The sequence below is a fragment of the Dermacentor variabilis genome, chromosome 1, assembly GCF_050947875.1.
Source record: "Dermacentor variabilis isolate Ectoservices chromosome 1, ASM5094787v1, whole genome shotgun sequence".
In the NCBI taxonomy this organism is placed as follows: Eukaryota; Metazoa; Arthropoda; class Arachnida; order Ixodida; family Ixodidae; genus Dermacentor; species Dermacentor variabilis.
The window spans coordinates 49,936,430-49,962,442 of record NC_134568.1 but is presented as its reverse complement, the minus strand read 5'-3'; the positions used below and the strand labels follow the sequence as shown (position 1 = coordinate 49,962,442).

General features: G+C 44.0%; 1 protein-coding gene across 3 annotated transcripts in view; it reads left to right on the top strand.

Annotated features, from left to right (window-relative positions):
• The window catches only part of pan (transcription factor pangolin), a 248,732-nt gene that overhangs the window by 216,419 nt on the left and 6,300 nt on the right, over positions 1-26,013 (top strand). For 2 of the 3 annotated variants that reach the window (XM_075687115.1, XM_075687112.1), the window contains 4 exons: positions 12,461-12,658; positions 14,623-14,995; positions 18,161-18,320; positions 23,040-23,112. In XM_075687115.1, the coding sequence (XP_075543230.1) occupies positions 12,461-12,658; positions 14,623-14,995; positions 18,161-18,320; positions 23,040-23,112 (804 nt within the window). The remainder of the gene's footprint in view (positions 1-12,460; positions 12,659-14,622; positions 14,996-18,160; positions 18,321-23,039; positions 23,113-26,013) is intronic. The other variant, XM_075687113.1, reaches the window with a different exon arrangement.

Sequence of the window (26,013 nt, the reverse complement as noted above, 5' to 3'; positions counted from 1 at the left end):
ATATCCTGAAGTTCTAGCTGCGTACACATAGACCGGGGCTACTGCGCACACGTGAGTGACGTCGCGGAAGCGCGCATGGCGTGATTTTTAATTTTACTGAAGGCTTATTGATGACTGGATAAATAATATTTGTAGAAGACTATGCGATAACGACAAAGCTGTGTTAGAGCTTGGCTGAAACCCTGTCACCACAGGAGTGCGCTGCATTGGGCTGGTTGGTTCATGACGAAGAGACTAAAAACAGCGACTTCTCGATAAAAATTGTCGTCTCTGCTTTGGTCCTGTCCTTCGCGCTGTTTTTATTTTCCTGTCACCACCTTGCAGCCACATTTAAAAACATTCACCGAGTCCTTACCTTCGCAGTGCCTCTTCTCAGTGCGGTGTCGAACGCTTTGAGGTTTTTTATCCCGTCTACTTTTTTTTTTTTTTTTTTTGGCCAGCTTTTGAGCTTCAAATATATTAGTTCTGTATTCATGCTTGGCAATTTATGAGAGCTACGAAGTGCCTAGGCCCCAACCGACGCGTTCGTATTTTGTTGTGTGGCTTCGCTGCATGGGTAGTTCTTGAAAGAGCCGCGCAGTTTCTGCCGTCGGCACTTCGGCCTCCGGCTGAGCAAAGCGGCTGCCCCGTTCCTCTTCTCCGTGACCATCTGAAACACGAGGAAACGGAATTAGGGTGTTCATATTAAAGCGCAAAGGCTGGTTGCACTGTGAACTGTAATGTATACCGTTGTGCGGCAGACATTTCACAAACATTCCGTGGCAGCTGGCCAGAAGTTTGCCCGTAGCGCTTACTTTCATATTTCATTAAAAACCGTGTTGTACTGTCAAGGAACACTTAGCTACGGAGCTGAGGTGGTGTGATATTTCTGGCAAACGAGCCGAAATACGTTTGGGGCGTCGTTAGTGTTCGGGTAGTAAGCAGGCGCTTAAGCAGTCAGGCATATCGTAATAAAGTTGGCGCGCTCTGGAGCTGCATGCTTCACCGCAAGAAATTTGATCTGGGCAAGCATGTCTCATATACCGAGAAAAAGAGCGCTATAGTTTTCCGCGACTTGGCCGTGCGGCTTTGCAATAATAAGATCGGTGCAGTTCAAGTGCATCTGTGGATATGTATGTACAGCGCTGGAAGTGCGACGCCTTCAGGTGAGTCTCCTTGCCTTTTGAAACGCTATCGCAGCCAGAACGCTGGAGCAGTCTGCTATATACTGTTCCGCGTTCGGTGCTAATGGGTAGATCTGTTTCACGGCTGCAAGCTTGGCGAGGCTAAATGAGAGCGAAACGCGACGCCTTTCGATGCGAAGAATCGTGCGCTTGTTCACATTTTCTCCCGCATGTCTAATCAACGCGGGTGTGTAAGTAACGCTGAGCGCGTCTCAGCTGCCGTACAAGATTGCACCCTTAGCAGCGTTCCCAAGCTCGGTATCGCGTGTCGAGCTGCTGTTCTTCGTTTCAAGATGATCTGTATGTAGACAGACACCCACTCACGCCAAGGTGCGCATGAACCGTTCTTTTTTTTTGTTATCTTTTTTTTTTAAATAGATCCTCAGTATCGGCTCTTCGCGTAGTATACGTCTTATGCATGTATCTTAAAAAAAGTGAAGGGCAGCTAAGCTGCCCAATGCCGACAACGTCCGAAAGGACATTTTTCCCGATATGCTGTACATTCTTGAAATTATCTTGCGGAGGTTGCAGAGGTGACCGCGGCCGAAATTCATTAAATAGCGGTGATGCGCGGAGTTGCTGTGGCTGGCCTATGTTCGAACGTCCACCACAGCTGTGCCGTTCTCGTGACTGTCCTCTTTGTCGACTACGCGGCCGATTAGCCCAATTTATTAATTTCGCATTGAAACATAGAAAAACTTTTCGTGTGCATTTGTCTTTAAGCTTCTTTCTCGTGCTGTAATCTCGCGCGCGGTCCATGCAGGTGCTAAATTTAGACAGCTGTGGATCGCTGATAACGAGAAACAGATGTTGCGGTAATTAGTTTCTAAAAGGATGAGTCAAGGTGTGGGGGCTGTGTCCGTTCGCGCACCACCGGAGCTTTTCTATTTGAAATTGGTGCAGTTTCGTCAGTGTGCAAGCACGCGTGAGCTGCCGCGCGCTCACTGTACTAAAATTCGCCGCGCTTTGTGCGTTCGACTTGGACTCAGTGCTTCGCAGCAGCTACTTTTGCTGTATACCGATATTAGCTCAACGCTGTGGGGCAAGTCGAGGCGACGACTTCAGCATTGCGACGACATCGACAGATTGAAACGCGAAGAACTTCGTACGACGTGCGCCGTGTCGGAAAGCGGTACCATTACAAATTTTGTTGGCGTGTGCTACATGTGGCTCGCGGAATCGTGGCATGTCTGCCGCGACCACTCGATGGAAACGCACATCGAGCGGCCGTGCTCCTGGTTTCGGCGACCTTCGTAAAGATTTTTTATGCGGCAGGGGAATACAGGAAAATAAGTGCCCGGTTGTCATTCGTGAACGTGACTGCATGGCCGAAGGAAGCTGTCGCGAGGGCGAGGTTCGGAGCCTGTGAGCGGGCCCGCTGATACCGCCCGTGATTAGGGTTAAGCTTGGTAAATCCGCACGTCCGACTCCCAGCGCAGTTCGTCGCCTGTTTTCCGGTTGCTGCCGAGAACTAAAGCTCGTTGTCGTTCTCGCCATTTCGCGCTCGTACATTTCACTGTGGTTACCGTTTGATCTTTGCGGTGCCGTGAAGATGACGTAATAAGCAAAAGCAGCTAGATGAGAGAGAAAAGCGCGTGCGCCTGTGCACTCCATATAGGTGACAGTGGATACGCTCAAAACGCCCGTCGGCGCGCGCAGAGAAAGGTAGCACTACCCGTGGGTAGTGCCATCTTCTTTGCGCTAACCACTGCGGCGTTGCCTTATAGGTTAAGTTGCGAATTTGTTGATATCAGGAGAAAGTACTTGCTCTCTGGATTCGCCCATCGGCGGCCATGACGTCGACGCAAGGTGTGAGCGCCGTTGCGCGGCGCCGCGACGGCCGCATGTGTGCGTGTCCTACTCGCTACTGGGCTTGTGGAACCGGAAGCGGCGTCGCCCCGGCGGAAGTTATTCGCTGGGCGGCCGCTATCGATTGGTTCCGTGCTATGATGAACGCGGGAGGTTGGGCCCGCGCCGCATCGACCAATTGGCGTTGCGCCCCGTGCGCCACGTGATGGGTCGACGTTCGCCAAAGGAGGAGTCTGCGCAGTCGGGCTAGGATATCGGCCGGGATTTGCATGCGTTGCTCCCCACCCAACGTCGGGCGTCGCTGCCTGCGTTGTTAAACGTTAGCCGATCCGCTTACATTATTTCCCGATGTCATTACGTTTCATTCTGTCTTATTGTTTTTCTCCCCCCCCCCTTCTCGGCCGCGTACTCCCTTCTCCGCTTGTGATCCACAGTGAACCCTGCATCCGTGCGAGCGCAGTTCGGCCCTGCGCGCACGGCTTGTATATCATCCCAAGAGATTGCGCTTCGGCCCCGCTTTAGCCGTCGCGTGCGCCGGAGTTCTAATCCCTGTCTGGACCGTTTGTGCGGAGTGCTTCGGTGCGTTTCGGCGCACTGCGTACGCGTGCTGCGCGACAAGGAATTCATAGTTTACCAAGCAAATAATAAGGCGATTTGATATAAGACATCTTACTAATGCAGCTGTCTGTTTATTAGCGCCCCTCGCGACTGCGCAGTATCAACGTAGTACCGAAGGCGAAGTGTTGAAATGTATTGCTTTGAATAAGTAAAAAAAAAAAAAAAACAGAAATAATGAAATCGGTCTCATTTGGAGTTCCAAACATGTTCATCGCGAGGATACAGCCAAACGCCCGTATAACTGAGCGGTTTGGACCTCCGAAATACTTCGTTATACAGGTAGGTCACTTCGATGTAAATATCACGCACCGTTACACTCGCATAAAAGCACGCGTATAAGGGCGTGCATTAAAAGGAAAGAAGAAAAAGGCATATATTTAAAAAGTCGCTAATTTTCTTCTGCGCATTCCATGCGACTGCAGCCGACCCGGCGGCATCGAAGTTCACGGAAGGCTTCGTGGCCAAATCTGCGAGCGACGCAAGGTACATTTCTCGGCAGAACGTCGAATGACGCTCTTGCTTCCCTTGTCAAAATTTTTGGTTCCCGTGCAGGCTGTTTATCACGCTGCCTTCGTCGACCTTTTCATTCTTCCCTGACGGCTTAGCTCCGAGCAGGCCGTCTCGCCGCCGTCAGTCGCGACGTATTCGTCAGCCGTCAGGCTCGCTGCTCTTTTGCAACAAGCGGTGTACGAGTTGAGCGATACCTGGAGCGTTCTTGTGTTGGGAATGGGGGTCAATATATAGCTGCTGCGGAATGTGGCCCTCCCGCGGAAGCTCTATGGCGGCCTCGCTATACGAGCATTGGTCGCAAACAAACCAGCCCGCCGTCGGAGGAGTCGTCTAAATTCTTTTTCTTTCCTTCTTGCTTCTTTTTTTCTTGTTTTCTTTATAGGCCAATTCGTTGTGATGGTCTTCGCCGTAGAGGCATTCATGATCCATATAGTAAGTAGAAATTATTCCGGGACGTTCGAAATCCTCTGTTTACATACAGGTCGTTTTGTTCTAACGCGTTCGATTGTAGTATATGACTGCTGTTTAAAGTCAGTGGTGTTGGGTAACGTTTTGGCCGCCGCAGCTTTAGCGTCTAGTAGAGCACGGATTAATGCAAATGCTGCGATAAAGAATTAATTCAGCCGGATAGGTCAGGCTAGGTATGACATGCTTCTCGGGATGCTTGAAGGGAAAGATGAAACAGAAGGTTCTAGAAAAAACGAGAATGGTGAAGAGAGATAAGACGTAAGAAATACAACACGTCCACACTCATTAAAAATGGCGAAGAAATAAACGCTTTCAGAACAAGCACAGGTGCACGCGAAGAAAAGGAACACTGAGGACCCCGGTAAGGCGCGTAAAAAGTGTTAAAGGCGCCTTTGTGGCACGCGGCTTCCTCACGATCCGAGAGAGTTCTGAAATTCAAGACGTGCGTCGCCACAGGAGGTGCCTTTCTCTCAAGTCAGGCGACCGAAGGAAAAGCGCGTTTTCGTGGTGGCAGCAAGCAGTAGTATACGCTCTCTGAATTGGGTACGTCAGCCGCCGGTTCAATCCGATCAAATTTCACCTTGATAGCGTCCAAAAAGAGGCGGCGTATTCGCTGCATGCGAAGGCGTCATAATAACGAGCTCGGTAAGTTTAGTCGGTTTCCCAGTTGACGCAGGCTGGTTCAAGGCGCTGTACGGACGTTCAGACTCACTCCCTGTGTGTTGCGGCTCCGTCAGAGGCGGTATCGATTGGCTGCCGACCGTTGCTTGCTGTACTCGAAGCTTGGTTCAACGAAAAAGAGAAACTGAACCGTGGTGTCACACGGCTTCCTCAACCTTCTTTTTTCTCACACGACCAGGCTCTTGTCGCTCCGAAAATAGCCCGCCCCCGAAGAGTTGCTGCTTTTGGGTGCAGCGAATAGTGGCTGCTCGAAGGGCGTTTCCTGCGTTCGCTTGCCGCAGCTGGCCCGAAGCACGATCGCGGCAGCAGCGACGGGCGAATCGGTGCGCGCCCTCCTCCTTATCGCCCGCACTTCTGTGACACGCACGGGAGCGGCCGAGGCAAGCAGAACGTAAGACCGAAGCAGCTGTTAGTGCGAAGAACAAAGCGGCCTGTCGTGCGCGAAATGGAACATTTATACGGCCTGTTTAAAAGGCTCTAATTAGCGGCGCAGCGAGTGTTATGAAAGACGGCTATTCGATGCGCGTTGGTTGGCGCAACTGGGCGGATCGTCGCTGCGGTCGTCGCGCCAACTTTTGGAAGACCAGACAGCGTTGTTGACACGCCTTTTAAAGAGGCGACTTCGCTTGCTCTAATCGCGAGGCGCGGAACGAAAGCAGCGCAGTGAATGCTGTAGCTGCTGACTCTCTCGCTTTGTCGGCCACGGTATATATGAGAAGGTGCCAAGACTGTCGAGGGCAGTGTGCAACTCTACAAGTTTGACTGCTTTTAATATAAGCCGAAGAGGGAATGTGATACTGACATTATTAGCTGCACTCTCCGGGTTTTTTTTTTTTTGTTCCTGAAATGAAAGAAAGAAGGAAAAAATCTGCAAAGCGTTTGTTTAGCAATGTGCGCGCACTTATTCGGAGGAGCCTTTATTTATTTATTTATTTATTTATTTATTTATTTATTTATTTGTCATACATGGCTGCTATGTAAATGGTACATTACATGAGGGGTAGCCGCGTACAGTTGACGGAAGGTGATGTATATCAAGAGTGGCCGTAGTGATGTGCGCAGTGTTGTGCGTTTTCTCGTGGTGTGAAGTCGAAAAGAGGCCGGCAGTGCATCTCTATCATTCACATTCTCGCGGTACTGTGAGCTTTCCTGATTTGCCCCGTATCGTTTAGGTATTCGCTTTCTCGTATGCGACTTCTCTCGACTTATCGATGGCGTCGACCGAAGAAAAGCTACGCGCGCTGTCAGACTTCATTGTACAGTGTCGAATGCCTTTTCATTTTTTTCCCCCCTGGTGAAGCGAGCAGGTGCAAATAAGTTATTCTGCCTTGAAACTGGCACGCAGCGCGATCAATTGCTACCACAAGGCGCAGTCGTCCGCATCACGGCCGGAGTGCAGTATACGCGTCGCGCACACACGCACGCACTGCAGTCCGGCCGTGCGTGAATGCAGGGAACTTTGCTTTATGGGGATTGAGTGGCTCCGTGGCGCATTGTTCGGCGGTACCAGTTTTCCGGTAACTGTTGGACGAACATTGCGATATCGCGATGTCGGTGTCCACTGAAGACGCCACATCGAGGCACTCCTATGACGTATGCCATTGATAAGGTCAGGAGCGAACTTGCCTGCGGGGCAAGCTGCGCTTCTGTGGACGCTTATTTTGTTTGGAAGGGTTTGGGAGTGAGACGCTGAAGAACGATCGTAAAGCGAATAACTTTCTTTGGCTCTTTCGGCTGTTTCCGTGGTCGGCGGTCGGACTCGTCAAGGAAAACGTTCGTTCACTCTATCTCACGGGTACGTTCGTTTGCGCTATTCGCTTACATTTGCAATCATTGTTGATGATTTTTGGTCATTAAAAAGAAATTAATATACATATGCGAGCGGAAGTGAGGCCATAGAGCATAAAGCGCATCAAGTGATGACAGCACATGCATGAGGAGAGCATCAGTGAACGCTTTGTACAAAGGCGATCTTAGAAGCTTTCGCTCCGGTGATAACAATCGGTGGACATCACAATCACGCCGAAACGAGGATAAATCGAAGGTGACTGTTGAGAGCCCTATAGACGGCGGACAGGGCGTTTGATCCTCGGAAACCAGAGACCTTTGGAAGATCTAGCATGTGGAGTAGTGCCGCTTTTAGTGCTGTTTGGTCTAGTTCACATTTGAAAAAATAGATAAATAAATAAAATAAATAATAATAAATAAATATAATAATAAATATATTATAAATATATAATATAATAAAATAATAAATAAATAAAAATAAAAAAAGTACCTCAAAGACTGTGTGGGGACACCTGTGTTATTTCCCTGTCTTACATTGTCGAATTTGCGAGTGGTTGTAGAGTTCGAAATTGCGAATTTCAGTGGATAGGTCGCGTGCAGCATTGTTCCATTTTTAGCACGGCACTACAGAAGAGCTGGAGTCCGGGCGAAGACAAAAGAAAACAAATATGCGTAAACAGACCACAGCGCGTAAAGTTTATTTTTTTGGTGTTGATTTCTTTATCTTCCTTTCAGTGCAGATTAGGCATCTCTTTTCCTTAGGTGCATACACGAGTCGTGTTGGGATCGCCTGTGTATTCGCTTTCATTTGGGCTATGCTAATTTGGACTGTGTATTCGCTTACATTTGGACTGGCTTGTTGCAATGCGTGCTGTGCCCTTTCTGTCTTCAGTCCCCCGGCTTCTATTGAAAGAAATGTTGTCGACACACTTTCGTCGTACGTGTTGAATCTTGTGTGCTCCTGTTTTCTGTCTGGTACGACTTTACTGCAGACAAGCCGCATGCATTCCAATAAAGGGGCTGCTGCTGCACGTGGTGTAGAAAAAGCTCATTCATCACGCAGTCTGCGTGCATTCCATCCAACAAAGCGGTTGCTGCTCATGGGTGTGGAAAATCTCGGTCATCGTACAGCGTGGCGGCGTAGGCGAGACGAGATTACTCGGTGGCGGTTCGAACAATACCTAACGGCAGGAGGTTTTCGAAAACTTTTTTCAAGTCGTTGCGAAATGAATGCCAGCGGAGTTCGTCATATTTGTGACGGCACGTGGCAGCTTCTCCATGACGTCACGTTTTTCAGCTAGCCGTTAGAAACTGGGGATAGTTCGCGCCAGCTAATCAGATCATCGCAAGAATGCTCTGTGAATGGGCGGTGTTCTTAAGCTGCCGTATCGCGACAGCTGACAGTCGACGAAAAGGCTAACCACGACCACGAACCGCCGCGAACCATTTCTGCATACAAAGAAAGAGTTTTGTGAATTCGGCTGCTGATTAGCTGACGCAAGTTTTGGTTGCACCACTCAGCACGTTCTTCAGTGGGGCCAAGGCTATGTTGAGGACATACCATATTTCGTGCAGCTTTACTTTGGCTCGCTCGTGCGTAGGCGTCAGTGGCGCCATCTGGCAGTATTTTCACAAAGCAATTGGCGCACGCGCCCGGCTGCCGGGCGGCACCAGGGATATCGGAATCCGGCTGTGTAGTTTCTGTTGGCATTGCTTAATCGTTCGCCCGTTGCCTACACATTTCGGGAGATAACTCATGCCTTATGAAATTTCAGAAAGCAGTCAGATTGACCGATTTAAAGGCATAATGAGCGCAACGTGAAGACATTGTGAAGGGCTTGATTTCCGAGATAAAAAATATACAGAAAAAGGTTCACACACACGCACACACACAAAAAAAGCGACGTTTCCTTCCACCGCACAATAAGGGATAGCCTCACCGGCTGTAACTTCGCACGTTTCGCATCTCATGCTCTTCTTCTTTGATGGATGGATGTTATGAGCGTCCCCTTTGGAACGGGGTGGTGGGTTGCGCCCCCAAGCTCTTGCTATTATACTGCCTAATGTCCTACCTAGGTTAAACAATGAGAAAAGAAAAAAAAAACGACTGTGAACTCCCACAACCAAATTTTCTGACCCCCTATTGCAAACTTTACTTTTGTACGTCTCCATTTATTGTCGTTTCCCTACTTTTCTTCCACCAGTCTTCCAATCGCCTCTTACTAATCTCTATTGCGGAGATGGACATGTTTACTTTTCCCCTGCTCTCGCTGAACCCAAGGGCTTCAAGGAGGCCAGTGGTGCCTAAATCGACTGCTGGCCAGACGTCTTCACATTCTAATAAAGCATGCTCCATCGTTTCCCTAGCTTTACCGCAGCAAGCGCATGCTTCTTCTTTCTTATACCTCGCTTTGTAGGTGCGTGAACTAAGGCATCCCAATCTCTCTCCGAAAAGTAATGAGCTTCCCTTTGAGTTATCATAAATTGTTTCTTTCCTGATTTCGTTTTTTACTCTTAAGTAGTTACCCATGGCAGGTTTCTTTTCCATTGCCACCACCCATGAGATTATTTCAGCACCTCTGACTTTCCGCTTGCTGTGTTGCCCACCCTACAGGCCGCATACTTGCTGGTAAGCCTCTTAGTTCTTTTCCTCCACTGTGCATCAATGTTTTTCCTGCACAGATACCTCAACACTTTGCCAGCCCATTTACTTTCTTCCGTATGCCTCAGTAGTTCTTCATAATTAATTTTGCTGTGAGCTCCCCTCACTTCAAAACTAGTCCAGCCCATATCACCCTGCACAGCTTTATTTGTAGTCTTCCCATGAGCGCCCAATGCGAGGCGACCCACTTACCTTTGGTTCTCGTTGAGTCCTCATCGTACCCCTGATTTAAAGCAAACAACCACATTTGCAAAATTAAGTCCTGGAACCACTACACCTTTCCACATGCCCCGGAGCACCTCGTACCTATTGTATCCCCATAGCGCTCTGTGCTTCATTATGGCTGAATTTCTCTTTCCCTTTACTGTTATTTTTTCCTGTGTTCCTATATATCTATTGCCTTCGTTTATCCATATACCAAGGTATTTATATTCTCTTACCTGAGGTATTTCCTGGCCCTGTATTGCCACTGTCTGTTCACTGTTTTCATTGAATAACATTACACCTGATTTTTTAACACTAAATTTGAAACCTAAATTGTTGCCTTGCTGTCCACAGATATTAATTAGCGTTGCATATCACTTTGCTTGTTAGCTAGCAACACAATGTTGTCCGCATAGAACAAACCTGGAAGCTGCTGCTCTACTACTGTACCTGCCTGATTGTATAAGAGATTAAACCCTATATTACTTTCCTCTAGCGCCTTTTCCATCCTCACCATGTACAGCCTATATACAGCAGTACATAAAGGGCACCCCTGCCTCAGTCCCTTGTTGATATCAGCTTTCTCCTCGCTCCTTATCCCTTCCCATTCAACGGAAACGGTACTTTCTGGGTAAATCTCTCTCAAGAGCTGTAGACAATTGTCACCTAAGCCTTCCCCTTCCCTTCCTCCTGATGCAACCGTGCCATCTGCGGTCACAATTTGTAACGTCGGCAGTGCCAGGGTGGTGCTGGGTTGCCAGATTTCGCTATTAATAGCCAAATTGGTTTATTTTTTCTTCTATTGGGGGGGAGGGGGGGCATCGAAAATTCCTATTTGGCTACATAGCCATATTTGGGTTACTTTTTCATCTTTGGAAGACGAAATACAGATACTTTAGGCCTGCGTGAATATTTGAAATTTCGAATACGAATCAAATAGTCCTTGTTATTCATTTTTTATTTGATTCTGAAGTTCACTAATTGAACTTTTCACATATTCATTGCATTCGAATACAGTGCTTGCAGTCTACACGGTGAAAGACTGATGCAAGTAGAGACTCTTCCAAATGATTGTCCCGATTGCCTCTGAAGAGCACGTTTGCCAAATCAGTCGAACTGTTCTTTAACATAAAGTGAATATTCCAGCAAAAAAGTTATGCAGGAAAGCATAAACTAAAGCGTGACATGAATTCTGGAGTGCGCTACAGCCACTAGAGTGCTAGCTTCTCAGCTCAGTGTAGTCACAGAGGTTGCAATAATTAGTCCAGCTAGCTGTGAAGAATGAGTGCTCGAAATAAGGTTAAGGATCATGCTGGCTAATGTGTATTCTAACTTTTCTTGCCAAATACAGAAGTTCGGTAAACCGAAAACCTGCAGAAATTGATAAAACGTTTTGACTAGTTTTGGGCTACATATTTGTCTTCTGACATTTTGGTGTTTGGCTACCCCAGTGCTACATTTTAAGTCGTTCAGCAGTTTGTTGTTGACACTATATCTTGCAACCATGCTGTGGTGTGGCCCGCGGGGCCTGCCAGGCATGGTGCAGAGCTGTGTGGGAGGGATATGCACACGATTCCCAGAAACCTTATTCAAGAGCAAAATAAGTTACTTAGCAATGCTCAACTTCAGAATGTATTTGAAGAGACTAATAAATACAACAAGAAGTAGCTCGTTACTTTCAGTGTATTTGAGGCTACAGTTTCTTCCACAAGCACAACAAAACGTTACACCAAGACGGATTATTTGTCTTGGAAAAAGTCAGTTACCAATATGCTTACGGTCTTGCTATTATTGACGACATGGTAGTGCCCGAAGGCAAGGCGTTGCATAATTTCATAAGAATTAAAACCGAAGTGTGAAACCAGTTCACAATTCTCCATTTTCTTTGGGGTGTAGCAAGGTATTTGATCACATGGTTACTTCATAGTGGTAGCAGAGGGGTGATAGAGGTGCAGAAGAGAATTATTTTGGGAGGTCAGCTGCTACTCTTGCCCTCTTGTCCCCCTGTAGACCCATACTTACAAAAGTATACAAGGTACAGCATTTTTTAATGGAGCACTTGACGTAAACAAGCCTGGATCTTCTCTGGTATGCGAAGCCTTCTCTATTGGTCTTGCTTTTGCAGAAGCATACTTTATTATCACAGTTTAACTTGGTATTCCTCTTTATTGTCCCATTTCTAAAGTGAATTTTACTATTGAGAAGTAAGTGAATGATATTTGATCCAGTTTTGTACTTCATGACTTCGTGCTTTTCGTACGATGCTCAATTGCTGTGCATTTTATCAAATTAAATACACTTGGGACAGTGAATTCAGCGCGACAAGTAAGTATAAATAGTCGCTGGGCATATTTCTCTAGCACTCATTAATTACATGCAGTTTGAGTAGAGGCTTCCAAAATGAATGTAGTCTTTCTTGTGCACTTTAAACATTCATGATCGTTCTAAATTTGCCCCATTGTTGATCTGATATTGCTCTTCTTAGTAGTAAAATTAAATGTTGTGTCTGTGTGCGAGTCATCTCACCTTTCCATTTGTGCTCATTGGTTGGTTACAGGCACTCGGCAGCTGCTGGCATGTACCCAATGCCCCCGATGGCTTCCGGGGGCTTCAGGGGAGGCAGTAGCTATGCGCCGCCTTTGCCCAGGATTAACCCTCCTCTACTGCCTCCAAGTATCATGCCACATGGCCTGCACCCGGCTCTAGTCACTCCGGGCCCTAAACAAGAACTCTCCTCCCCTCTCCCCGACACAAGGTATGCATTTATGCAAATTAGTTGTAGCCCTATGAAGTATATAATTACGTACAGCACCATGTTGTCATCCTTGTTGGGAACCTTTACAAGCTGTCTTCTGTTGGGTAAGGTAATGGTTGCTTCCCATAGGTGCAGATTACAGGGGGGGGGGGGGTTGCAACTGGAAAATCAACTCATCTTCCCTCTGGTTTGAAGCCGTCATCGTCAAACCATTTTCTTCAGCTGTCCTCGAGTACGCTACTTACGCAGCTCATACAATTTGAGTGATGCTAATGGCATGTGTTGCTGTTAATTCAGTCATCATCTAAACTCCTCATATATTAAGGGTGCTTGAATCTGAGATGATAAAAGGGTAATCGCTCGTTTGAGTAAATTCAGTTGGCTACAGTTAAGCAGTTATGGTGGCCCATCTAACAAAGGCTTTATTTTAATGCTTCTTTGTACCATTATTGTAATAAAATTAAAACACACACAAAACGAAACTGGTTAGGGTACCTGCTGTGCATTGTTCCATGTAAATGCAACTATGAACTCTACACAATGTTTTAAAAGATGGCTTGTCTGGCCCAAGTAACTTAACAGATACTGGGCATAAATGCGGTTGTCTTGTGGAATGTAAACGGGATCTAGCGTTGCCATGCAGTTGTGGAATGCTGTAGAGATGGTGGATAGTGTTGCAGTTTCAACCAACATTAGTGTGTTGTGCGATTACCCCAATTCTCTCCCATTCTTTTTGCCAAGGTCATTTGCTTCTTTAGTACTGTTTGTACTTCAACTCTTCCAGGCAAAGTTTTCTGCCATTAGGTGTTCGCTTTGGCTGATGTATCTGCAGGGAACAAAAAATCTGTGTTTGTGCACAGCAGGTGGCGCTCCTTAGTCACTTTTGGCCCTTGTGCCAATAAACTACGATCATCATCATCAGCAGCAGCACATGGCAGAACCTAGCAAAATATACATGGGTCATGGAAAGAAATAGGGATGGTGTCATCTTTGAAAAGCAATTTTTTTCTCAGTATTTGTTTATCATTCTTACATTAGAGGATCAACTAAGCAAGTACCAGCTTCAGCTGTGGTACTCTTGCAAATATATTACACAATATGTGATTGCTATTGAATATTTGAGCGAACAAGAAAAAAAATATATGATTAGATATAAATCTCTTTAAAGCACTTTGGGTGGTTAACAAGAAGAAAGGGGGTTAACTGAGAGGCCTGATTTTTATTAATCATATCATAAGAAGCCAACAAACATTGACAACAAGGACAACATAGGGGAAATTACTAGTACTTGCTAAATGAATTAAAGAAATGATAAATTAATGGAACTGAAAGTGGATGAAAAAACAACTTGCCGCAGGTGAGCAACGATCCTATGTCTTCGCATTACGTGTGCGATCCTCTACCAATTAAGGTAGTTAAAGTACCAATTAAGGGTGGTTAAGAAGCAAGCAGAACATTTTTTAATTGAATTCAAATCAGCTTTATTCAACAGCTGCCATATGTTTGAAGCACGGACAAAAAGCCTGAAAAGGCTTGACTGGGTCCGTGCACCACAGCCTGGCATACAGTGGCATCAATTCCATACATTTAGAGCAGAAAATCAATATGCAAGAATTCGAGGGTCGCGTACATTTTACCTTTATTTGTGTAATCTTTACAAACTTCTACTGTCATTGCTGATCGTGCGCTACAGAACTACTCTGTCTTGTCATGATTAAGGCAAACATCCGATCTGGATCATTTACAGTGTGTGGTCTAAATACTTTTACATGCATAAACATTTTGGCACCCTCACCATCCTCAATACAGTCTGATTTAGCTGCCACTTAAGCATTGATACTATTTGGGAATTTTATTACGAAAAAGCAGCGAGCTTTGGCAGACAACAAAGTCTGTATGATTGTGCTTGTGTAGCATTGTAGCTCTACAGCGGGGGTCTGGGCCTGCTGCTGCTATCAATGCAGTGTGGCCCCTGCATTTCCCAGGCACCCACTAGCCATGTACCACCCGCTGGACTCCAAGTGCAACCAGGGTCGGCCGAGCTCCCGTGGCGACCTGGTGAATGGCGTGTCGGGTCTCAATGGTCATGGTGGCGGGCCAACTCCCAGCCAGCCATCGGGCCACCCACCTAGCAATGGCAGCAGCAGCAGCAGCCAACCGCACCAGCCACAGCAGCAGCAGCATAATGGCACAGAGAAGAAGCCCCAAAAGCCGACTAACCATGTCAAGAAGCCCCTCAATGCCTTCATGCTGTACATGAAGGAAATGCGTGCCAAGGTAGTCGCTGAGTGCACCCTCAAGGAGAGTGCAGCCATCAACCAGATTCTTGGGAGAAGGGTGCGCTAATTTTCACTTTCCTTTTTTTTTCCTTTCTAAAGTAACAGTGCAGCGTCCTAGTTAATTTCTACTGAAATCGTAAAAAAACAGCTTCACTGGGTGCTTGTCATAGTTTCAGGCAGGTGCCATGCACAAGGCCACCAAATTAAAACCAAATAGCCATTCAAATTAACTGCAGTGCAGTAAGTAGACACGATGATGTAGCCCCTTCTGAACAATTTATAGATTTATGTGTAATGAGCTGTAGGAGATGTGGCAACATTTCATTTATTTAGTAATAGTGTTTTTCTTAAGCATAATTAGTGTCCAATTTTTTTTAGCATTGCAAGGATACCTAACTCTCCTAAAGAATCTCTTGCATCGATAATTTGGTACCCCTACTGCTCTTTTAAGTTTTCTCCTTGTGTGAAAATCAAGGTATTGCCAACTGCAGCAGTATGAGAATTATGACTACACAAATTGAAATCAAGAATTGGATGGAAACCGATCTGGTCGGGAATATACATGACAACAGTTAAAAGCGGACACCGACCACGAAAGCTTATAAAAGATGTTCGGAACGCCTTTCTCTTTATAAACTTTCGTGGTCAGTGTCCGCTTGTAACTTGTCACGACTACGCGAATTACTTGAAAACAATAAAATTTAACAGCTTGTATTCTCTCTTTATACAGGGTGTTTTTATTAATAGAATTTTTAAATATCGGCTATGGTTTGTAGCATAATTCTACTTCTTGAGGTGGACTTTATTTGCACACTAAATCTGAGTCCATAATCAACTAATTACCAATATTTGCTAATGATTTTATGCCAATTACTTTATGGCACATGCAGCCATTTACAAATTGTAGCTGGCGAGTTAGCTAGTCATATCCACTTGGAACAATTTCGATGGATGACACGAGTTTCAAGATATGGGTTCCCAAAGTGTGTGAAAAATTCATTGGTGTCCCAGTTATTTTTGAACTACAATACATAAAAAGTTTTTCCCTAAAAAAAAGCAAATTGAACAATATGTTTTCATTGAAGTTTGAGAGCACTTACCTCAAAACTATTCTTATTTTAAAAATTAATTCAAAACAGATCTTATGTGTTAGATCCCTGGCTTCGATTAGTAAATCACAACCAGTCTGTGTACTAAAGTAATCAGTTGATTTGTAAAATTTTTTTAATTAGTAATATGTATTTTGTTTTTTGTGCAAGTAATGTCCTCTTCGTGTAATCCAGCCGAGTGAGTAGATTATGCAATATGCCACTGGTGATATTTTAAAATTCTGCTAGCGTTAAAAAAAAAGTGTATTGGTGGCCTTATGTATACCAGCAGCCATTTCTCATTTGGAAAAACTTACCATGACAAGCATTTCTCATATCAATCATGTAGTATGTGCAGTTTTTTTTTTTTCCTTGTTCGTCACGTGCTGTAATTGCTTTAAGGCTAGCACCATGCAATGGTATAGACCTTTCTAATGAGAGCTCCCTGGGCATTTTGGTCATTTTCGTAACTAATCTGGGCTTGCAACTGATTGGCTCAATTGCCAACAGAGGATTTTTATTGTGCCAGCACTTTCATAATGGTTTCGTAACTTGCTAAGGGAAGATGCTCCTCATAGAGTCATTTCAGTTAATAATTATTTCTGGATGAAATTTATGCAGAATATAGAGATTAACCTCCTATTTTTGAATATGTATTTAGCTTTGCAATATATTATCTGGTTATTGTTCTGTGGCCCTTAGAAGTGTAAAATGTATAGTCTCTTGTACAAGGCATGGGTTTCATACTCAGCTTAGGAGAGTGTTACCTTATAGGCGACAGATTACATATAAGGTCAAAAATAATTTTCTTTTAGATTTATTACTTCAAGAAAAAAAATTAATTGCAATTATCATTATCGAGACCATTGATGAGTAGTTTCCTATGATGCACATGACTGAAATTGCTGTGGATTGCAGTAGGACCTGGTTCATTGCATTCTAAACGTCCTTGCATGCCCAATTTGGCTGAGGTACAATTTTTTGTGCACAAGCGTTAGGAACACCCTAAAATCATAAAAACAGAAAAATGAAAGTTAAGGATCTTAGCATGCTTATTATATTGCAGATGATGAATTTGCATGAAATTTGGCCAGAATGCTGCACACAGTGTTTCAAGTATATAAAACCTCAAAAATCTCTTACTGTATAGGTGGTACCTTTAGAACCCTTGCAAGTTTCTTCCTTTCCAGGCAGGATTTCTTTGCTGCACTGCAACAATGAGATTTAGCTTCAGCTATCTTTTTTTTTTTTCCAGACATTCTGTTGATCATACTCTGGTATTTTTGGTTGCTCAGAATGATCAACTCCTGAGTTAGAAGGATGCCCAGCTTCCGTAGAACCTCCTCAAAGCCTTTGTGGACCTTGTTGAACCATAGGATGGCTATAGAAGTAGCTACCTTCAAAACAGTTTGTGAAGCAAATTTTATTTTGAGACAGCAACAAAATGGCACTTGGCCACATATTGGGTTTTGTCATGAGCACTGTGAGACGACTGCTCTACGTCTGCCAGCCGCTCATATGTAGGAAGCATGGCTGTTGCCTGAGCACTCATAAAAATTCTAGAATAAGGTGCTGTCAACCCAACTAGAGCTAGTGCTTGCTTGTGCTTACACCAGGAAAGCTTGCCATCTGGGCAAAACATGGTTGTGAGCCTCATCAGTCTAGCATAAATAAAAAAAAAAAAAAATGAAGCCCCTGCAGCTGCCATGCCTCCACTTGAATAATTTTTCAGTCTTCTGGTTATAAAATTGCCTTGGATTTATTACATGTGAAAATAAAATTCATGGTAGAACTGCAGCATCCAATTTTAAGAGGGATAATTGCCAACTTGCCCAGCTTTCAGTTATTTTGAAAATATAATGTTGAACATTCTATTCATTGTCAAAACATTATCACCAAATATACAACCCAGGTTTTTTTTTTTTTAACAGAAAAAAAAAACTATTTTTGGACTCCCATATCCCCTATGAAGGCACACCATATTGGATAAAAGTAAAGGCTAGCTGGGAGTTGCTGGCAACAGCCAGCTAGCCTTTACTTTTTTGCCACAAGGTGTACATTTATACAGCTTTGCTGGTGTATTTGGCCCTCGCATTCATGTCTTTTCTATTCCCCCCCCCTCTTTTCTTTTCCAGTGGCACAGCCTTTCCCGAGAGGAGCAGTCCAAGTACTATGAAATGGCACGCAAGGAGCGGCAGATCCACATGCAGCTTTACCCAGGTTGGACGGCGAGGGACAATTATGCTATCAACAGCAAAAAGAAGAAGCGCAAGAAGGACAAGAGTCAGGATGGAGGTAAGTTGGTCTTAAAAGCTTCTAGTACTGGCTTGATCTTTTGTTCTTACGTGTGTGGCGTCAAAAAGAGTGTTCTGCTCCCAGTTGCCATTTGGCGTAAACACCACACATTTTTAATGATGAACACCATTGATACGAACATTGTGGGTGTGCCCTCTTTCACAAATGCTAAACAAGAGGAAGAGCATTGAAATTTGGAGCATGTTCATCATTGTGGCATAAAAAATGGTCACTACAAGGTGTAAAAAAAAAAGGGGTGGAGTTAGAGTAGAAGTTCAATGAAAGCTGTAAGGTGTTCTAATACTGCCATGGTTCTCATCATCACGAACGTTTCTCTTGCTGAAAGTGAGAAGCTGTGTATATGTATATTTATTTGCCCTAATGGCAATTTGATCTTTACTTATTTATCTACAGAGCATACAGACATGAAGTACAAAAAAAATAAAGTTAATATTTAAACCAAAGTCATAAGTGGGCTAGCGAAAAAAGAAAAAAAGAGAAGAAAAACAAAAAACTTATGTAGGTCTCACGTGCTATTGGAATCCGTCTAAGCGAAATTTTCTTTTATGCTTGTGAGGAACACATGTTCATGTTTACTGACCATTTGCAATTATATAGCAGATGTAATTGGACGTGTTTCACAGAGAAATGCCTTGCTCAACACGAACTTGTGGCACTCGGAACACTGCAGACATGTTTGACTGAAACTAGTCTATCGTACACACACTGCGCACCGAATCGGAACTCCTCCTATGCGAACTGTTTCGTCACTTGTTTGCACCTGTAAACAACACAGTTCCATTTCGCTGCTGTCTCGTCACTGCATATTGACGACGCTCGGCTTGGCATTTACAAGGAAGTGTGCACTCGCGTATCGACACTGCTGCTGTGCACTCGCGTATCGACACTGCTGCATTTTGAGTTTACGAACTAGCATGTGCTCGTGTTCTAAACTGCACTTAGCTGCGTATTGAAAATATTCCCCATTCCACTCGACACTTCTTCCGAGCCCCTGTCTACTCCACACTGAGTATGTGCTTCGTTAAAGTACATGGTCTGCCTTCCCTATGCAAGTGTTTGTTGCACGTTACCGTAGCTTCCATTGCACAGCAGAAGCCAGCACCTGTAAAGTGGTGGGAAGGCTCAAAGAAAGCTTTGCTTTGTTACAAGGTTTACTTAGAACCTGGATGCTGGATAGATTCTTTAAATTTGACAGCTTAAGATTGCATCACCCGTGTACCCGGGCCACCTCTGTTTGCACTCTATCTCTGGGACCAGTTTGCACTGTCTCTTTGAATGGCCTGTCATGCAAGACAGCAGCCAGAACTTGCTAAGTGGGGTGAACATGCAAAGAAAGCTTCACTTTAAGCAATACTATAATTGCTCATGTGAACATTTTTTTTAAAAGAAGAACCTGAAAATATTCTTTTTTGCACCCACATGTACATACACACTTAGTACTGGTTACCATCACTTATGACAAACAATTTTGGGTACTTTTATTTTCTTAGGGTATCTTTATTTTCATAGGGTATCTCCAGCCTGCTGCAATCATGAACTAATGAAGTAATTTCAATCTAAATGTCTAAGAGTAAAAATTGCTTCAGGTAAACTATATTCAAAGTTGGTTACAATATTACACATTGTTTCTGTCATTAGTTGAACTCAATTGTTATGCATGGTGGCATGTTCACTTTTCTTTAACACAATTGACTTTTTTTTTTAACTGACTAAATCTTAGCTCACTTGAAGGTAATGCCTTGTATTTAATGCAACATCAATATGGTAATATAGATCATTCTGAAAATGTCTGTGTTAATTTAAGTGAACGTGGAAACCCTGATGTAGTCAGAAAAATGTTTCAACCTTCACTGTGCTTATGGGAATTAAGTGAAAAAGCAAAGGTTACATAAAGACAGACGCTTGGGACATTGCGGGCACTATAGTTCGTTTCGAGTCTCATTCTTTACTTTTTCATGTAATTCTCACAAGCACAGTGAACCAAATACCCTATGCTCTGTTATTGACAGTTGGCAACATGGGCATGGCAGCATGTTAGGCAGTGTGGCATAGTGAAGCCTGCGTTGAACTTGATTGCATATACGTCTGCTTAAGTAGCAGTGCTAGCAGTGTGTACAATTACAGTAACTGTGTCACTGAATTAACTCAATTGACTTTGAAAAGCCCAGTAAAGTGACAGTGCACTAACAAAAGAAAATGTGCACTTTTGTGGTTAGCTTGCCGTTCAGGTTTGTGCTATCTGACTGATGTGTTACTGAGCTTAAATCTATTTGCCATGTGAGGTTGCCTAGTACAGCTTAATAATGAGTGAGTATGCTGATATATTGACTGTCCAACTAAATGTAGCAAACAAATAAAAAATGACAGGTCTTTATATGAACAGCTCTCACTGTATGTTGACGAGCATTGTCCCTGCCAGTCATGAGTATTTTTTTCATTGTGTAGAAATTATACTTAAGTTTGATTGGCTAACTTCTGAAGCACTTATTTAATCGATAAGGAGTCAGTGCACAGGTTGTAGAGGATGTCGAGAAATGACTAATAACAATGTTCAAATTAAGCAGCCTAGGTCCTGTGTAGACCTTCTTTTGTGACTGAAGAAGAGAGCCAGTGAAAATTTTAAAATACTAGGTCACAATGCATCCATGTACCGGGGATTGCAGTGCTCTCGAACGTCTCTTAAAATATGGGCTTAGCTTATCGCACTGGGATCTAGCGGCCGTGATTTTTTCCTGACACGTTGGCGCTTTCTGGCATACATTTTCGTTCCTTCTCAAGCGCTAAGCCCTGGTTTTGAATGTACACGAGATGGATAGCACACCAAATGGGGAGGTCTATGTTTGAGACTGCTGCTGTCACTGGCACATGGATGCATTGCCACGTGGTACTTTCTAAAGTTAGAATTTTTAAAAATATTTTCTTTCTTTACCAGAAAAAGAATCGCATAAGGCTTTGGTTGATTTAAACGCTGTTATCTGTAATTTCTCAACATCCTCTACAACTTTTGCACGAACTAGTTATCGTTTAAGTCGACTAAAAATGAACTAAATACACAATTATTTGTGCACAACAAGAAAAATACTCGTGACTAGCATAGACAATGCCCAACATACAGTGAGCACTGCATTCTTGGCAACGTTTAGTTGGGACAGCCAGTATGTGTTGGTCTTTAGAGAAGTATTTGTGAATGCTTGACTGAAATTTTCATGAATGTGGAGCCCATTCTGTTGATGTTATAGTCTATTTCTTGTTTAAATGGATCGGACATGGCATCATGTGTCGTAAATTTTTACTTTTTTGTTGTCTTTGCCTTGCCATTTGACTAGTTCATTATTTTGGACTGAAAAGTATACCCTCTGTTTATATGATTTCACAGAAGGTGTTTTTAGCTGCGATTTATTTCTCACTGCAAAAGTCCCTTGCACTTGGCCCCTATGTGTTTGTTTTGAAATTTCATTTTCTCACAAGGTCCTTGCCACTTTCGGCACACTATTGCTTCTATATTTTCATCTTCTTCAATTCATGGTGGCCATGAGTCTCTTCTTTGCTTGGTTTATGATTTAGCAGTGTGTCCTTATGTGTATGTATGCTTGTGTGAAGTTTTACACTTGCGTGTGTCTTGCTGCTTTCTTCTTTCGCACATTCCGCACTAGTCTCTCATCTCTTCTCTTTTTTAATTGTGACTTGACTCTGCATGAACCACACGCCAGGGCTCCTTTCACTGAATGGCTCGTTCGTTTGTTACACTTCTGACATGCAGCTGTGGCTAGGTCAATGGCAGTGTAAGTAAGATTTTGCTGAAAACTTTCCTCCTTTTAGTTTTGGTCCTTGCAGTAAGCCTCCTGCTTACGCTTTTGCTTTACCGCATGTGGGTTGCTTCTGTGTTCCCCTGCATGTGTCAATTCATAACTGCCTGCTTGGCCAACTCTGTACTGCACGATCAGGCAAATTTGAAAACACTCTTCTGTGTTGTCATCTGCAGCCATATCTTGCCAGAAATTCCACTGTACTGCATTTGTTTTCTTTTTCTATGGCCATTCACTATATTTGGATTATTCTTTATGAATCCTATATGAATTGCTCGGTTTGTCTGAATACCTCCATCTTTTATCTTTTGACGCATCTGTGAGACTGGCTACAACAAGGCTAAGCTAAATAACTCTTTCTGCACCTATTTAACATTGCTGTTTGCTTTTATTATACTGCACTAGTGGCATACAATCCTGCATCACTGTTTTGTTGCACATATGAATGTCCAAATAGTCGTGTTTCTGGTGCAGCATTAATTTTTTTTTTACTTTATGCTGTGAAAGAATTAATGAGGAATAAAAAAAGCGTCATACTCAATTTTCTCTCTTAACTGAGTATATCTGTCCCTCTTGTGTTAAGAAACTGGTAAATCCAATTTGCATGTCACAACTTTGCTGCTGCTTTTCAAGTGCTTGTGAGTTATGCACTGTATCACATATTGTAACATATGACATGACATTTTTTGGCATTTGGTTTCTGTTATTAGTTGCTTTGAGCAGAACATATAATTTTCCGCATGATGCCTGTTTGGTGCTGACAAAAAGAGTTGCATTTCATACAGCAGTCATTTAGTGTGCATTTTCTGAAACTCTGTATGCATAGGTTGGCAGTAATGTGGCAATTCCATAATGTTGAACCTACAGTGTCCTTGAACATGTTCGGTTGCAGATCTAAACAATCCCAAGAAGTGCCGAGCAAGGTTTGGCTTGGACCAGCAGAGTGATTGGTGCAAACCATGTCGGTAAGAATGTGTTTCTCTGTCACTTGTAGGCGTCAAGTGAAAGCCAAAACCAGAAAAAGCATTCTAAAACTGGTACAGCGCAACATGGAAAGGAAGAAACAAGCCGAGCCGGCCAGAAGATTCTTCTGCTCGGTTCGGCTTGTTTCTTCCTTTCCGTGTTGGGGGCTGTACCAGTTTTAAAATGCAATACCAACTCGCCCAATCCTCAACCCTTGTGATTAGAAAGTGCATTTATTTGTAATATGGTAGTCTGTGCTGTTTAAATTTTATTTGTTTGTGTGTGTGTGTTTGTAACGCCCTTGCTTTCCCTATTGTCAAAGTTCAGTTGTCTTAGCCAGATGAAATTGCTGGACGTTTAATTTCAAGAATGCAGACTTTGCACCCATCTTTTCAATTCACCTTTTTGGAAAAGCAAGAATGGATAGTGTGCGATGGCATTTAAGTTAGTGACACCAGTAGTGTGCTTCCACAGCTGCTATAGTATGCTATGGTGACAGCAAAATTCTCCACCAAGTGCAACATAATTGTCAGGACTATTAGAAAGCCTTCCAGGATTTTTTGGAAGAGTAAAGCAAAATGCTGCTTATTGACTAGCTGCTCTTGCAACCAGGCACGTACCCAGGCCTCCCCCCCCCCCTCCCGAAATTAAGCGGCATACCCCCTTCCCCGCCCACACCACTACTCCTCACACACATTCCTAAAGCGCTGACAAATCAATCTATTCGGTGGCTAACATTTCGCTGCCTTTTACAGTGAGACCTGTTTATGACTAACCCTACATCATGGTTTTTTCGCCATCCGTCTACAGAAAGAATCATAATGTGGGCTGATCCTGGTGATAGTGCAAAAAGGGTCCTAGCTAAATGGCACATACCCCTGTGGGTTTGGGAACCTGTAACACGCCCTTCGAAATCTTCGGGATGGGCCCACGTATGGGGAGTGCTTAACGCCTGCTTCACCTCCACTGCGGGTGGGCCTGGTATCGCACTATCTTCGGGATTGGCCCACGTATGGGGAGTGCTTAATGCCTGCTTCACCTCCGCCGCGGATCGGCCCGGCATTGCACTACCATCGGGCTGACCCGCGGCGGAGGTGAAGCACTTTGCTTTTCGTTTGAGAGCTTTGGCTGTCGTCAGCTCTCGCTGCCATTCCATCTTCACAGAGTGGAATTGTCAATTTTTCACTCCTTTTGGATGGCGGTAGTTATTGGCATCTCCTGGAGTGTGAAGGCCAGTTTTCTCATTGACTCGGTGACCGCGCAATTATTGAGATGAGTTCAGTTGTCAGCATCTATTAAGTGATGACGCGCATCGCTGTTGCTTTGTTAGTTCAAGCTTCTTTGTTTAGACTGATCCAGGAACCAAGAAAGGGATTCGGTACGTAGTCAGCTGGTCTGTATGCTCTTGGAACGAGTGGCAGTTAGAGAAATCGCCAGTTTCGTTAAACTTTTCCTTTTGCTTTATTATTTCCTCGAGTGGCAGCTCGCCGCCATGCTGGCAGATGCTCGGAAGCATATACACGCGATATTGGTTAGATAAGGTGGAAAATAAGATAATGTGAAACAGCGTCCATCATAAGACCCTGCAATAACCATTAAAGCCATAAGCAATATGATTGTCACCCATTACGTCGTCTGGCTTTTCACTAATTGTACAGCACTTTTCGTGCAAAATTGGCACCTGGAAAGAAGTGTTGCAAGTAGTTGAGAAATTAAGCGACCTGCTAAGGGAGAGAGCCAAGGCGAAGAGCCATACAGGAAGGAAAAGTGAAAATTAACAAATTTAACCGTTGTTTGGGAAAATATTTATGGATGAACATCTCTTTATATAAAAAGAAAGTAGAGAAAATGCCGCCAGAAGTGCAAAATAATTGCGTGTGTTTTGAATCGCACTTCTGCAATTATCAGTCGAGCCGCCTGACGTAGGCACTTCTCTGCTGTGCTAATGTGAGCGTTTTTCTAACCTTCCGCGGTGGGCGCAGTACATCTAGAACCGCAGCGTCCTGTGCTCTACGCGGTTGTACGGGACTGGCAACCACGCATCATCATGCAACTTCCCAAATCGGTTTTGGCACTTACATTGGTAGAGCAGTAAATGAGGGATGCAGAAGAACTGTGATTGTTCCGCAGTCATATATAGTTCTCTATAATTCTTCCAGCGCTAAATCAACAAACGCTACTAGAAATCTTTATTTTATACTTTTGCTTGTTTACTTGTGCTTGGCAGCGTTCTTCCTGCGCTTCTGTCATGCGCAACTCCATTTGATGTGGTTCCTTGTTTGCCAAGTAAAGGAGAGGTGTATCTCACAGGTGTACCTGTGAGGTACACCTTATTTCAATTCTCTTTTGCAGGTTTATGCGTCTTCATGGTGAATAGTGGGCATGATTCACATTTGTACTAGTAAAGCTACCTCCCCCCCCCTCTCATTTGCAAAGAAAGTTACCTTGGGTTGGCCCCCCTCCCGAAAAAAAATCCTGGATGCGTGAATGATTGCAACCATGTTAAAGATTCAAAAACGGGACCATAGTTGAAGCTGTTGTGTATATATGCTACATCATTATTTTTGTTGAAGAGTACTTCACAGCAAAATGTAATGTGGTTTGGAATGTGCCATGTAGTCGTCATTTGCGTAGTAATGCCATTGATCTCTAGAATCCAACTCATTTCATTAAAGAAAGCCAAGTAAAATGCTGCTGCTTATAATGACATCCTCTGCAAAATGTGACACCACTCAAGATAGGGTGTAAAAGCATGCCCGAAAACAACTTTTGGGTTTGATGCATGCATCATGTTGACAGGACACATACATTGCTGAGTATGGGTGACAGAAGTAGCACAACATTCATTACATACAGCCTCTTTCTTTCTCCAATTTCCTCACCCTTGTTGCATAAAAATTTGT